This window comes from Gadus morhua, chromosome 15 (assembly GCF_902167405.1).
Source record: "Gadus morhua chromosome 15, gadMor3.0, whole genome shotgun sequence".
Lineage (NCBI taxonomy): Eukaryota > Metazoa > Chordata > Actinopteri > Gadiformes > Gadidae > Gadus > Gadus morhua.
The window spans coordinates 6944349-6957691 of record NC_044062.1 but is presented as its reverse complement, the minus strand read 5'-3'; the positions used below and the strand labels follow the sequence as shown (position 1 = coordinate 6957691).

Below are 13343 nucleotides of genomic sequence, written 5' to 3'. Positions count from 1 at the left end.
TCGCCCCGTACCAAACCGTCTTTTATGTATTCTTTGTTTTTAGTTTGATTTCTGTTGTTGAGAAAAGCACATTGTCGAAATGTTTCCTTTACACACAGTATAGTTGTATGGAGTTTGCCAATTTTTACGGAATTGAGGAATTGTTATGATCATGATTAATATTGTTATTATCACTAGTATGGGGATATCTGCTCACAGTACTGACTGAAAAATATATGACGTGTAGTGCTGCATAAGCTTGTATGATAATTAAGGGTGGGGGAAACACATTTATAAATCATGCAATTATTAATACAATGTGAGTATTTTTTTAAAAACTATGATAAGGGTCGGTTTACATGTTATGATCCCTTCTGTGGTTCAGGTCTCCTGCATCATAACCTCTTTGATTTATATCAATTTATGAAGGAAGAAAAATAATCTCCTGGTACTTGAATAGCCATCTTATTAGGTCTTAAACTCCTTTTACGCGATAACCACCACCAAGACAGGATGTTTGATTTAACGCAAGCTGTTTTCAGGACCATTAGTCATTTATTTCCGGTCTTAAAAATAAAAACCCTGAGAGTTATCTTCAGGGTTCAGCGCTCACTGACCTCGTAAACAATGGTGCCAAAACTGAAAAATTGACATTATATGGCGAGAGATGAATATTGCATGGATTTATTTATATCTATTACAGAAGAATCAGCAAGCTAACATGATATGATATGAGTACAATTGCCTCTTAGACTTCCGGGTGCTATTCCCGCACATGATTTTCAATGGGAACGGGATCTGTAGACGTGTGCAGCTGTATGTATCGATGAGTAGAGCTGACTCTCTTGGGTTAAGCATTTAGGTGGAAGGCTTTGTAAATCCTTCATGGATGGAATGAATAAAAGGACAAAAAAGAAACCAGAATGTGCTGTGTGGCGTTTTGTCTACCGCTGCTGTCGACGGGGAGGCCTTCTCAAACCTCTTTAAAGGGTTGATATCTGCCACCAGGTGTGAGTGTGATTAGCCATTACAAGCCGTATGAAAATCTGCCATTTCTAGTGTTTTTGTGACATCAAAAGCAGGCGTGTCCACCTAGATGTAAGCTTGACAGATCAGTCTAACAGCCTAACCAGTGGACTGATGCAAATGTTGCTTATCTATCCATCACACAACTAGGTAGACACGCCCACTTGCGCTGTCACTAAAATACAGGAAAAGGCAGATTTTCAAACGGCTTTAAATGGATAATCACACTCACACCTGGTGGCATATCACCCCTTTAATAACCGAACCGGGAAACCAGTGCGTCCCTTAATTAACTACTCCGTGTACAATACCGCTCTCTGGTGGAGGAAGAGGGCAGTTGAGGGAACATTGTATTTCGATTTTTACTGCTAGTGCTATGTATCTCCTTGATTCAGGCCCATCCTATATCAAATCTGTTAAATGTATTTATCTATTATATTCCCTGTTAAGAAATAATATTTGAATGACATAATAAGATAAGGACAACTCGAAAGGTTAATGGACTTGAGTCTGAAATAAAGTTTTCATATCATATATATACTCGTAACGGGTTGGGTCCTGCTAAATTAAATACATATTTGCTCCGCAAAATTAAACGAATTTAACCAAAAGTTGCTTTCGACGAATTCACTTCTAAATGCGATCCTACATTAAATCCGTCATGGAGCCATACAACGTTCCGGTACTATATTACCCAGACACGTTAGCGGTTCCGCCTCTTCGCTTCCATTGGTCAGAATAGTTAAACACAAGAGGCAGACATGAGACAACGCTCGGAGCCAGTGTTGCCAGATTGGGTCAGATTTCCAGCCCAATATGGCAACACGCTGCAGCCACAGTTGCCAGATTGGGCTGGAAATCTGGGCCAATCTGGCAACGCTGCTCCGGAGGCAGAGACCCTGAGATGTGCTGCTCACTGGCGGACCGTCTCATGCTGCTGCTGCTGCCGCGGAGGAGAGCCGTCCTGTGATCTGGTCGGGAGTCTAGTTGCCGGGGCTTGGAGCATACATGAAGCGGCCCGTCCATGCGCAGTCTAGCCCTTATTATCCTCCCATGTGCGGTCGCAGTCGTGGTGCACTTGTGGTTGACATCTCCGACCACCACGTCGTTGGAAACCAAAGATTCGGGTACGTTTTCGATTGATGTTAACTTTTATCAGGCTTAAATTGAGTGAACTTTTCTGAAGCTGCTCTTGCTGTGTGGGTCTGCTTGTGGGGGTTTGTTGAGCTGTAGTTGCACCTTGGTGCGTTGCGTCTCCCGTCATGGTTTTTAGGTGTGCTTTGCTCTGACAACAGTTCACTTCTGCTGGGCGTTGCTCAGATGGGCTGGGTTGTCGAAATGTATCGAGAGAGTGTATGTAACGGGCGAGGATCAGAACTGTCTTGATCCCATCGTCACATTGTAACTATAGTAACTCTGGCCGATGATACATTTCGCAACATCCTTAGTTTTACTTGGAGCGACTACATCCGTGCGGCTATAACTTGATACAACATGCTGTGATTTTTAAATGGCAATGCAAAGTGTGTGATACCTCCTCACTGCGTTGATGCTGAAGTGTTTCCGACACAGATGAGGAGTTCTCTTCCTCCGAGCTGCTGGTGGGAGTGCTGTCAGCCCGACACCATCATGACCTCAGACAAGTTATCAGGGACACATGGCTGGGCTACCTCGAAGACCACCCCGAGTTTCAGCACAGGTCTGTTTCACCCCGGCCGCCTTCCACCCCCCTCATCCTAGCTCGGTTTATATACCGTTGAAATACAATCAGCTCGTTGCACATGATTGACCTAGAAATCTAAGACGCTAATCTTTCGGGGGTCTTTAGTATCGTTCCATTATCCTCTGCTCCTCCTGATAACACGATGGCCTATTATCAACTGTAACCATGGTGACCGAGGTGGAGACGGTGGATCTATATGGACGTGGATTTGGGAGGAAAAAATAAAATGACATCCAGTTCTTGTGTGACAAATAATGACTGAATGCCTATGAGGTGACACGGGATTTGGGGTTGTTGTGCTAATCAGAGTCGGGGTGAAGTTCATCGTGGGCCGGCACGGATGTCCCATCCCGGAGGAGGACAGAGAAGACCCGTACTCCTGCTCCCTGCTGAATCTCACGGAGACAGGTAACACAGAGTCTCCTGCTGCTGCTGCTGCTGCTGCTGCTGCTGCTGTGTGAAGCACACATTCAGAATGTGTTTAAAGCATGTCAAAACCCCCGTCACTGAAAAGCCCCCCTGAGATGCAGAGCAGTAGGGAGCTGTTTGGCGGCCTTGGACTGCGTTACACGGGGAGGAGGAGGAGCGGATAGCGCGAGTGAGTGTGTGTAGAGAACGAATGTATACACAAAGGGAGAAGAGGAGGAGAAAAAGCGTGGTATTCATCGTCACCCGCAGCTCAAGGACACTCTTCTGTTCCCATCCCAACCTGAGGCCACAAGGAAGAGAAATCTCTCTGGCAGTCAACACTCACTCTGCAGCCGTAACTAGCCAGCCAAGTCTGTGGCTCCCTGGCTCCAGAGGAGATTAGAGCAATGTTATGGGGGTTTAGCCACGTTTGAGTGATATAGGTTTTGACTTGAGGTGTCTCACTGTTGCCGAAGTTATGGTCATTTTGGAGGGATAATCCACCTGTTGTCTTTGCATGTCTTACACCCACCGCTGTTTTAGAATGTGATCCTTGCTGCTTTAAAATATCTCCAGAATCTACCATCCCTAACACCACATAAAGAGTGATAGTGGAAAGAGTGGACAGGAGAGATCCAGTTTGACAGAATGATTGTATGGTTTCATGGGTATAGCATAGTGATAGAGTGGCAAAGAGCCCTGTCGGTTGGTTTCACAAACATGGTTGTGTTCTAGCGCTATGTGCTGTTGATAATGCAGTGGGCAAATTGATTCCCAATGCGATTCCAATACAAGTGAGAAAAAAAGCAAGTTACAAAATACGTATATTTGAAAGGAATAAAGCATTGAAGTATGGCCAAGAGGAGCACTCGGAGAATCGCGCTAAAAAAAGGAAACCAATCTTTTATTTATTTCGGTCCATGCAGTAAAACAAACCCAAGTGTACTTGGTATCGGGGTGCTACTAATCCCCCCCGCTGTTGGAGACGGGGGAGACGTTTTAACACACTGGCACTCCTCTCTAATTCCTCGCTTTAAGGCTGCTGTGCTAATGCTCTTTGATGTTTAGGAATGAGCTTTAGAGGGGAATGCAGGTAGGAGGTGGCGTAATGTCAAAACACCTTGTGTGTCTCATTGATCTCCCGGGTAATAAAGTGCTCTTTTCTAATTAAGAAACCGCATTGGCCAGAACAGAAGCCCACCTTGAAGCCCCGAAAGTCCAGACAAAACACCAGCAGCCTCTTGAAGTGCTGCTGGGAGCTTTTAATGCAGCGGGGAACCAAGAGAAGCCACGACTGTTTCGGCCAACGGTCTCTCTCCTTGTCTCTCTCTCTTTGTCTCTCTGTTTCTCCCTCTGCGTCTTTCTGTCCCTCCCTCTGTGTCTCTAATCTCTACATTGGCTCTGTCCTCAAGAGAGCTAAAGTGGTCATCAGCATGTTGAGGCAACTGAATGCCTGGCCTCTCCTTACGGTTAACCGGCCGTCACCACACAGACATGAGTTTAATAAACTAAAGGATGTTTTGTATACATGTCAATTATGGCAACCATTGTACTCCTGACCATCCCTGGAAGGAGGGATCCCCCACTCCCCTCTCAAGATTTCTTCCTTTATAATTAAGGGAGTTTTGTTCTTGCCCCCTTGGGGGCTAGGGTCAGGGGGGGTCATAAATATGGCCTGTTAAGCCCTTTGAGACTGTACCTGTGATTTAGGGCTATATAATACAATTCTATTGCATTATATATTGCAATTAAATTGAATTGAGGCGATATTACATTCTGCCTCATCTCCCCTGATATCCTATGTCCTCCCTCCCTCCCCCCCTCCCCCTCCCTCCCCCCCTCTCCCTCCCCGGCCCAGCAGGGGGCCACGGCGAGGAGGCGGAGCTGGAGCTGGTGAGGGTGGCGGACAGCGGCGTCCTGATGGCGTCGGACGTCTCCTCGGTGGCGCTGGACTTCAAGGTGCTCCACCCCGTGGTCATCACCCGCCTGGGGGTGTTCCCCGGGGGTCCCGCCTACCTCCTGCCCGCCAACGTGACGGTGAAGCTGCACCAGCTGGACCAGGAGGTACCCCCGCCCTAACCCCCCCACCACCCTTACCACCGCCACCGTCTCACAGTACGGTCCAATTGGAACGCGGCCCACTGACTTTGTTTTGGCTGTGGAGAAAGGGGCGGGCCAGACGCTATGCAAATGCACGCGGCCAATCACGCACGTTCGGCCATGTGATTGGACTTCTGTCTGCATCGTCCCACGACGGCAACGACAACAAACTGGGGAGCAGGCATGCGATGCAATATGGCCAGAGTGACCCAGCACCGTTTGTTTGGTGTTTGTTGTTGTTTTCTTTTTTTTAATGACCACCGATAGAAACTCCAGCTAGCCGTGTGTGTGTGTGTGTGTGTGTGTGTGTGTGTGTGTGTGTGTGTGTGTGTGTGTGTGTGTGTGTGTGTGTGTGTGTGTGTGTGTGTGTGTGCGTGTGCGTGCGTGCGAGACAGTGTCTCGTCTCGGTCCCCAATCTCGGTTCCACTTTCCCTCTCCGGGACCGGGATCCAATTTGCAGGCCTCCTCTTGAACCCTCTGCTTTTAAGACAAACGGCCCCTGTGCTGTCCAGGAGTCCAATGATACGTCTTCGTCTCATCCCTCCGCCGTGTATTTTTATCTTTTCCATTTCGGGTTCCCGCACACGGTTATCAACTCACCTGCGCTTCCTCGTCCGGGAGCCCGGTGTGATTTGTTCTGTTCTGTTCTCCCCCCCACCCCCCCACCCCCACCCCCACCCCCGGGCAGGAGGCGGTGGTCTCGGCTCGCTTCAGCGCCCTCAGCCCGGGCACCCAGCTGGGCGGCGTGTGGTACAAGCCGGTGGAGCAGTTCATCCTGCCTAAGGTGCTTCGGTTTGTTCCTTAAACGGGGCGGCGGCGGCGGTGAGACGCGCCGGTGACATTTAGCAGAAAGGTTCTGTGAGGTCGGAGGCTGATGAGCGGTCGTGTCTCTCCCCGTTTTCGACGCAGGGCTTCGAGGGGACGCTGGTGTGGGAGAGCGCGGAGCCCGCGGGGCTGACCCAGATCAACTCCTCCTCCTCCTCCTCCTCCTCCTCCTCCCCGTCTGTGGAGCTCAACACCGGCGGGGGGGTGCTCAAGCTGGGCCCTGTGAGTCACGGCGACCGCACCACCGCACGACCACGAAAAGCCACAAACGTGCCGCCGCGGTCCATAACGTCGGCTTTGTGTGTGTCTGTTGTGTGTTCTCTCCCCGAGGGCAGACCGCGGAGGGCGTCCTTCCTCACCGCAGCGCTCTGGGCTTCCCGGGGCTTGCCGGAGGCTTCACGTTCACCATCTACGGTCAGCGGGAACGGCCGCGTCTCCTGCGGGAGGACGGTCGATTTACGAGGCTGCGGGCGGGCTTGGGCGACAGAGGCATCTTTTAAAACATTCCAAAAGAACATTGTTCAGTGTGGCAGGCAGTCAGCCTGTCCCTGACTGGAGGGCTTTTGTAGTCCTGCCAAAATTGAAATTACCTTCTTTCTTTTTTTTTTTCCTTTCTCCTCCTCCTTCTCCCCTATCTGTCAGTGTGTGAGTGTCTGTGTGTCTTTGTGTCTGTGTGTGTGAAAGTGTAGTCTTTGTGTGCGTGTGTGTGTGTGTGTGTGTGAGAGTATGTGTGCGTGCGCTTGTGTGTGTCTGTGTGTGTTTATTATCCTGTTCTTCTGGAAGTAGGCTTGGTTACTTAAAGGTCTACGTGGTTACAGAAACGCGAGCGTGTGCACTCGTATAATTTCCTCAATGCATAAAAATCTTTTGTAAATGTCAGTGTGTTGACACACACACACACACACACACACACACACACACACACACACACACACACACACACACACACACACACCATCTCCATGGCACCTCCATTCAGAAGAACGCGCTTTATTTCCAGGGGATAGCCGTCTATTCTTCAGTTTCATTTTCACCTATTTCTCGGATCAGCCTCCTCATCGTTATTCTGGTTTACTCTCTCGCTCCGTCTCCCCCCCCCCCCCCCCCCCCCCCCCCCCTCCCTCCCTACAGAGCGGGAGGCGCTGGCGGGGCTGCTGCGGGGCCGGGCGGCCCGGGCCGGGCTGCATGCGGCGGGGCTGCGGCAGCAGGACGCCGCCCTGCGGCGGGAGAGCCTGGAGCACGGCGACATGGTGCTGGTGGACGTGGTGGACACCTACCGCAGCGTGCCCACCAAGCTGCTCCAGTTCTACAAGTGGTGGGCCCGGCACACCTCTCCCCCGCTCACTCACTCACTCACTCACTCACTCACTCACTCACTCACTCACTCACTCACTCACTCACTCACTCACTCACACACTCATTCAATCCCCCTCTCACTCACTCACTCACTCTCCCCCTCTCACTCACTCATTCACTCACTCTTTCTCCCCGTCTCTTTTTCACTCACTCACTCTTTCTCCCTCCCCCACTCACTCACTCACTCTTTCTCTCCCTCTTTCTCTCGGTATATCTCCCCCTGTCGCTCACTCACTCACTCACTCACTCACTCTTTCCCCCCTCCCTCTCTTTCTCTCACTCACTCACTAACTCATTCTTTCTCTCCCTCTTTCTCTCACTAACTCACTCCCTCTTTCTCCCCCTTTCACTATTTCTCTCATTCTATCTTGCTCAGTCACTCACTCTTTCTGTCGCTCTCTAACTCACTCACTCACTCACTCTCTCACTCACTCACTCACTCACTCACTCACTCACTCTTCCCTCCAGATTGAGCGTGTGTGGAGGGGAGGGGAGGGGCAGGTGGAGGTAGGAGGGGGCTCAGAGGAAATCAGCGAAGCCTATAAATGACCGTGTGCTACTGGCCTAGAATGTGGAATTTATTTATTTATTTCTGGCTCGGTTTTCAATTGGTGCCACCGCCTGTGTTGACTCTGACGTCTTGGAGGGAGGAGGCTTTCGTTCACACACACACACGCACACGCACACACTGTAACGCAGGGTGGCCATCCCTCCCCGCGGCAGGTCGGTGAAGAACGCCGAGTTCAGCCTGCTGCTGAAGACGGACGACGACTGCTACATCGACGTGGACGCCGTGCTGACGAAGATCGACCACAAGGGTCTTCGGCGCAACAACTCGTGGTGGGGGAAGTACGTACACGTGTCCGCACCTCCGCTCTGTGTGTGTGTGTGTGTGTGTGTGTGTGTGTGTGTGTGTGTGTGTGTGTGTGTGTGTGTGTGTGTGTGTGTGGGTGTGTCTCCTGACCCCGTTCTGGAATCAGAACAGGTGGATGTTAGCTAGATCGTACCCCAGCTCCCCCTAGCTGCGTGTGTCGAGGTGTCCCTAAGCGAGGCAACTCAGCCTAGCTGCCAAAGACGAACGGGCGGTTGGCTCTCACGGTGGACACACCAATGTGAATCTGTGGCGGTGGTAATTATGTGCTTCGGTTGGCCCCTAGTCCGAAAAGCACTTAAAGCATTTAAAGGCACTCCACTCCACTTACCATTTGTGCCTAGTCGTCAATCTAACCATTTGTCAGATGGTACATGCATGGCTGCATCCACAATATGATAACATTTTTTTTTTTTTCATGTTTCATGTTGGATTTAGCAGCACTACTACCCGGGGTTGGGGTTGGGGGGCTGGGGGGGGGGTTACAGCTGTCTTGGAGCCTTCTGTTCTGTCCGCTCTCCACTCAATCAAAGGCTGTTAGAAACGCTCCCACATCGATCCCGCCTGTACTGACCCAGTTTCAGGCAGAGCTGGGCGGTGGACCGCATCGGCAAGTGGCAGGAGCTGCAGTACCCCAGCCCCGCGTACCCCGCCTTCGCCTGCGGCTCGGGCTACGTGGTCTCCCGGGACCTGGTGCAGTGGCTGGCCGACAACGCAGACCAGCTCAAGGCCTACCAGGTACGCAGCCCCACTGGAGCTAGTGATGCACGATGTGGGGAAAAAGTCATATTGCGATTATTGTGGACAATATTGCGATTTGTGATTGCGATATACTAAACAATTGGTGTCGTGAGTCTACTTGCTTGGTTATTAAGGAAAATGCACACGGATTACTGATAATTTTAAAATGTTTATTTCTCAACTCAAACATACAAACTTAAACAAAAAAATGTTGTACAGTACGGTTTTCAAAATAAATATTTTACAAAATAAAATAAATATCTTTTTCAAATATAGGAATTACTGCAGTGCAGAAATTTGTTAGGTTTTCTCAATAGTACAACTAAATAAAAAAAAATGGAATGAATAAGAAAATACAATTTTTTTTAAAAAATGTATTTATTGATTTTGCACTTTTGCGATTATGCAACCACAAAGGCGATTAATCATGCAGCACTAACTAACTGGAACACAACAGCAGCAGCAGTCTGAGTGTTCCCTGTTCACTGAAGCCATCCTCCTTTCCTCTCTACTACTATGCATGTAGTCATTTATATAGATAGATAGTTACCGGTAGATATGAGATATTTATATCGAAAGATAGATAAGAAATGTAGATGGTTAGATAGAATGATAGATGTGAGATGTATAGCGATAGATGGATGGATTCTTGCACCATTATGGATAGGACAGTGAAGAGGGACCGGAAAGTGGTCTGAAAAACAGGTAATTGCAAAGGATGCAGCATAGAACCACAGCTGGAAATTGAACCTTGGTCTCGACAAGGCCTGCTGCCTGCCTGGTTAGCGACACAGACCCTTTCATCCGAAGCAACGGTGTGTTTTAGATTCCTATCATTAAGGCGCAGATGGAGGAGAGGGGGGAGGGGGGGAGGGGGGCATCCAGCACCATAACCACTAGACTATTCCACTTCACATGACCTTTTCTCCGCAGACAGAAAATGATGGGGTTGTTGGCTGATGAGTCCTCTCCTTCAGACACTCGGCAGTTTAAATGAGTGGTGCGGGTGATTGCTTGCAAGGAAAGGTTTAAAAATAAAGTGGAGTTGACGCAGGCCCTCGGTTACGCTATTTTCAACACGACTTTCGGGTCACAGAAGTATTGTTGAAAAGACGAGTGTAACGGGGGCCGTAAACATGAACCAGCGTCTGTGTCGTCGTGTTCCTCTTCGTCCCCAGGGAGAGGATGTGAGCATGGGCATATGGATGGCTGCCGTCGGGCCGGACAAATACCAGGTAAAGTACCACTGTGTCTCACTCAATCGCATCGCCAGCTCCTTCAGAGTGAATGAGTGAATAAGGGAGTGAATCAGTGACTGAGAGGACGTGAAAGAGAGAGAGAGGGAGAAGAGAGTCAATGAGTGAGAGGGGGTGAAAGAGTGAGTGAGATGGGGAGAGAATGAAGGAGTGAGAGGGGGAGAAAGTGAGAGGGGGTGAGTGAGTGAGTGAGAGGGGGGGAGAGAGTGAGAGAGGGAGAAGAGAGTGAATGACTGAGAGGGGGTGAAAGAGTGAGTGAGATGTGGAGTGAGTGAGTGAGTGAGAGGGGTTGAAAGAGTGAGAGTGAGTGAAGGAGAGAGTGAATGAGTGAGAGGGGGTGAAAGAGAGTGAATGAGTGAGAGGGGGTGAAAGAGTGAGTGAGTGAGAGAGTGGGGGAGAAAGAGAGAGTGAAAGATTGAGCGAGGGGTGCATGCAGGGCCCTACCACTTGTAGAACTGGAGCAGCCCGCTCTCCGTGTGATCCAGGACCCGGGATGGCTGTGTGAGAAGGAGTGCTACCAGGACATGCTGTCCTCCCCCCAGCACAGCCCTGAGGAGCTGCGTCTGCTCTGGGCCAGGAAGAGGCACTGCGGGGACCCCTGTGGCTGCCCCTGGGGGGGCCCCTGAATACCAGCCGACCCACTCCGCCGGTGGGTAAATAGAACAGGAAGAAAAGGAAATCCACTGGACTCACACGAGCGTTTTAGGTTGCTGCCGTTGTCTCCATCTCCGTCGACGTCCGTCCTTCTTGTGTGCGCTACAACGTTGTCGTCGTCGTTGTTGTTGTTTTTTTAAGTTGTCGTTGTTGAGGTTTGTTTACTTTAGGAGCGCGCCTCACCACCGTCGCCAAAACTTCCTGTGCAACACTTTTCGAGATACTTTTTTCGACCCCAGACGTCGGAAACCGACTCGAAAGCCAGGATTTTTTAACTGCCGCTACAAGCTGTCAGCGCTCGTTACATTAGCTCGGGGAATGGGTTTCCAAGTTGAGGGGGGGAAAAAAAGTATTTAATTCAGCAAAATAGATGTTCTGTGAATAAAGTGTGACAGGGACGGGGGAGGAAGCGAGACGTTGATGTGCAATAGCAGCAGGTGGCGCCGGCTTGGTGATATTAGTGCCGTAGGAGCCCGCCTTCGGGAATGGAGATGTAGGGAGGTGGTAGATTGAGATTTAATGAAGCCTTGATACTTTAACCTGAAATGCCAAAGTTGGAGGCTGGCGTGGGACGTGATGGCCTTTTAAAAAAAGAAAAGAGATTGTATTTTAAATTTGAGGCGTCTATTTTGTAACTTATTCTCTTAAGCTTTTCACACACTTCACGGTTTGTAGATATCACACACACACACAGACACAGACAGACAGACACACACACACACACACACACACACACACACACACACACACACACACACACACACACACACACACACACACACACACACACACACACACACACACACACACTTTGTAATGTGTACCGTAACTATTGTCGTGTACATTGTGACGTGGCCTTAATGTATTCGCCAGAGGCATCAGACATGCGTGAAAAAAAATAAAATAATGCGGATAACGCACACACTGCGAGCTCAACAAAATGTGTGTTTCACACGTGCTCCATGCTATCGACAATGACTGTGAAATTTAGACTCTGGTTTCCTGGAAACCTTTTATGGGGAATAAAAAAATATATATACACTCGGCAACGTCTTTGTCACCTTATTTGGAGATCTGAGTTGCTTCTCATTAGACCCATCACACGCACTTAAAAAGCATCTACTAAAATCTGTATTTTTCTGCTATTTTTTTAATAACTCGTGTTCTGCAATATCAAAGAGCGGGGTTGTGTAGTGTGTCTGTTGGTGTTGGCAGTGGTAGTCTGCAGTGCACCGTCCAGGGAACGCTGTCAGTTAAAACCCACCGTGTTCTCCCTGGTAGACGTGTCCGTTCTCCCTGCAGTCAAAGGGAAACGGAGGGAGGAAGGGCTTTGATGTCCGATGCTGATTGTTTTACTTTGAGTCCGAGTCGGAACCGCCTCGCATGCTGAGGGAGGGGATGGAGATTTAGCTTTGGACCATAACGAGTCAGTAGTCATGTCTTACTGGGAAGAGGCTCTCGCGTACATGCCAAGTAGCAACAAATAAAGTGTAGGCTCAGTTTGTACTCAAGTTCCGACAGCAATGTTTCAGCAAGGCTTCTCATGCGCATCTTCCTCTGTTGCCTTGTGCTTGCTCTTGGCCAAGGACAGTGAAGCCACTTGAGTGATCGGTGTGTCGCATCAATTAATGTCCCCTAGGGTAACGATTCATGATTCTTTCCTTGAAAGAAAAATCCCTAATAGAGCATAATACAGACCATTTGTTTTTATTTAGTGGCCTCTTTCCTACCCCAACCCCCCAAGACCGATCCAGCGGGTATAATTCATGCTATCAAGCTGACATTGAGGCACACCCACCCCCCCCCCCCCGCCTCTTCATCTCACCCGCCCTTCCCTGCCTCTCAACCTCACCCACCCCATCAAATCCCCCCCTGGGTCTCACTTGCAGCGAGTGTCTTCAGGAAATATCCGCATCTACCCTACACGCACACAAACGCACGCACACACCTCCCTTCAGCGCCTCTTCAAAAGAGGCACTTGACTAGAATTTGTCTAAACTCGATTGTTTCATCGATAATGTCATTGACGTCTCGTTATTCACTCTTCTTGTAAACTGCTCCCATTATTCCGAGCGTTGCTCTGACTGCTCAAACGAGGACTCTGCTCACACACGGCATTACAGGCAGGAGGAGGGGTCAACTTCACAGCCACCTCTGTCACAGTAATGATGCCTTCATTTCACATTCACTGCCGCGGGTGACATTATCTTGTCATAAAGCACTTTGTGTTCAATTTGACATGCAAATCGGATGGATCCAATGGCAAATGGCATGTTAAGAATTTGAAAATTGTCCGTTGTGTGAAAAAGTAGACCAGTGATTTCCGGTGAGCTTGGCAGAATCTTCGCCTTCGCCTTTTTTGGAACGGGTTGTCATCACCGGTTGGAAACATCATTTCTTTTGA

At 49.4% G+C, this 13343-nt stretch overlaps 1 protein-coding gene across 2 annotated transcripts; it reads left to right on the top strand.

Annotated features, from left to right (window-relative positions):
• Positions 1–1884: 1884 nt before the first annotated feature.
• On the top strand, positions 1885–11988 carry b3galnt2 (beta-1,3-N-acetylgalactosaminyltransferase 2). Of its 2 annotated transcripts, none has more exons than XM_030379602.1 (12): positions 1885–2132; positions 2578–2704; positions 3036–3136; positions 4998–5200; positions 5925–6020; positions 6146–6283; positions 6397–6475; positions 7193–7376; positions 8141–8266; positions 8867–9026; positions 10208–10264; positions 10771–11988. In XM_030379602.1, exons 1-12 carry the CDS (start codon positions 2030–2032, stop codon positions 10909–10911), a joined length of 1515 nt encoding a protein of 504 aa, XP_030235462.1. In that variant the 5' UTR covers positions 1885–2029; the 3' UTR covers positions 10912–11988. The 2 variants fall into 2 exon arrangements, with proteins under 2 accessions (XP_030235462.1, XP_030235461.1); XM_030379601.1 differs by having other exon boundaries at positions 4995–5200.
• The last annotated feature ends 1355 nt before the right edge of the window (positions 11989–13343 follow it).

What these genes read in the sequence shown, in the direction of transcription:
- b3galnt2 (XM_030379601.1), top strand. Translation starts at nt 2,030, where the DNA reads ATGCGCAGTCTAGCCCTTATTATCCTCCCATGTGCGGTCGCAGTCGTG. An exon ending in GCTGAATCTCACGGAGACAG is followed by an intron (nt 3,137 to 4,994) that starts GTAACACAGAGT and finishes TCCCCGGCCCAG; the next exon opens with CAGGGGGCCACGGCGAGGAG. An exon ending in TGCACCAGCTGGACCAGGAG is followed by an intron (nt 5,201 to 5,924) that starts GTACCCCCGCCC and finishes ACCCCCGGGCAG; the next exon opens with GAGGCGGTGGTCTCGGCTCG.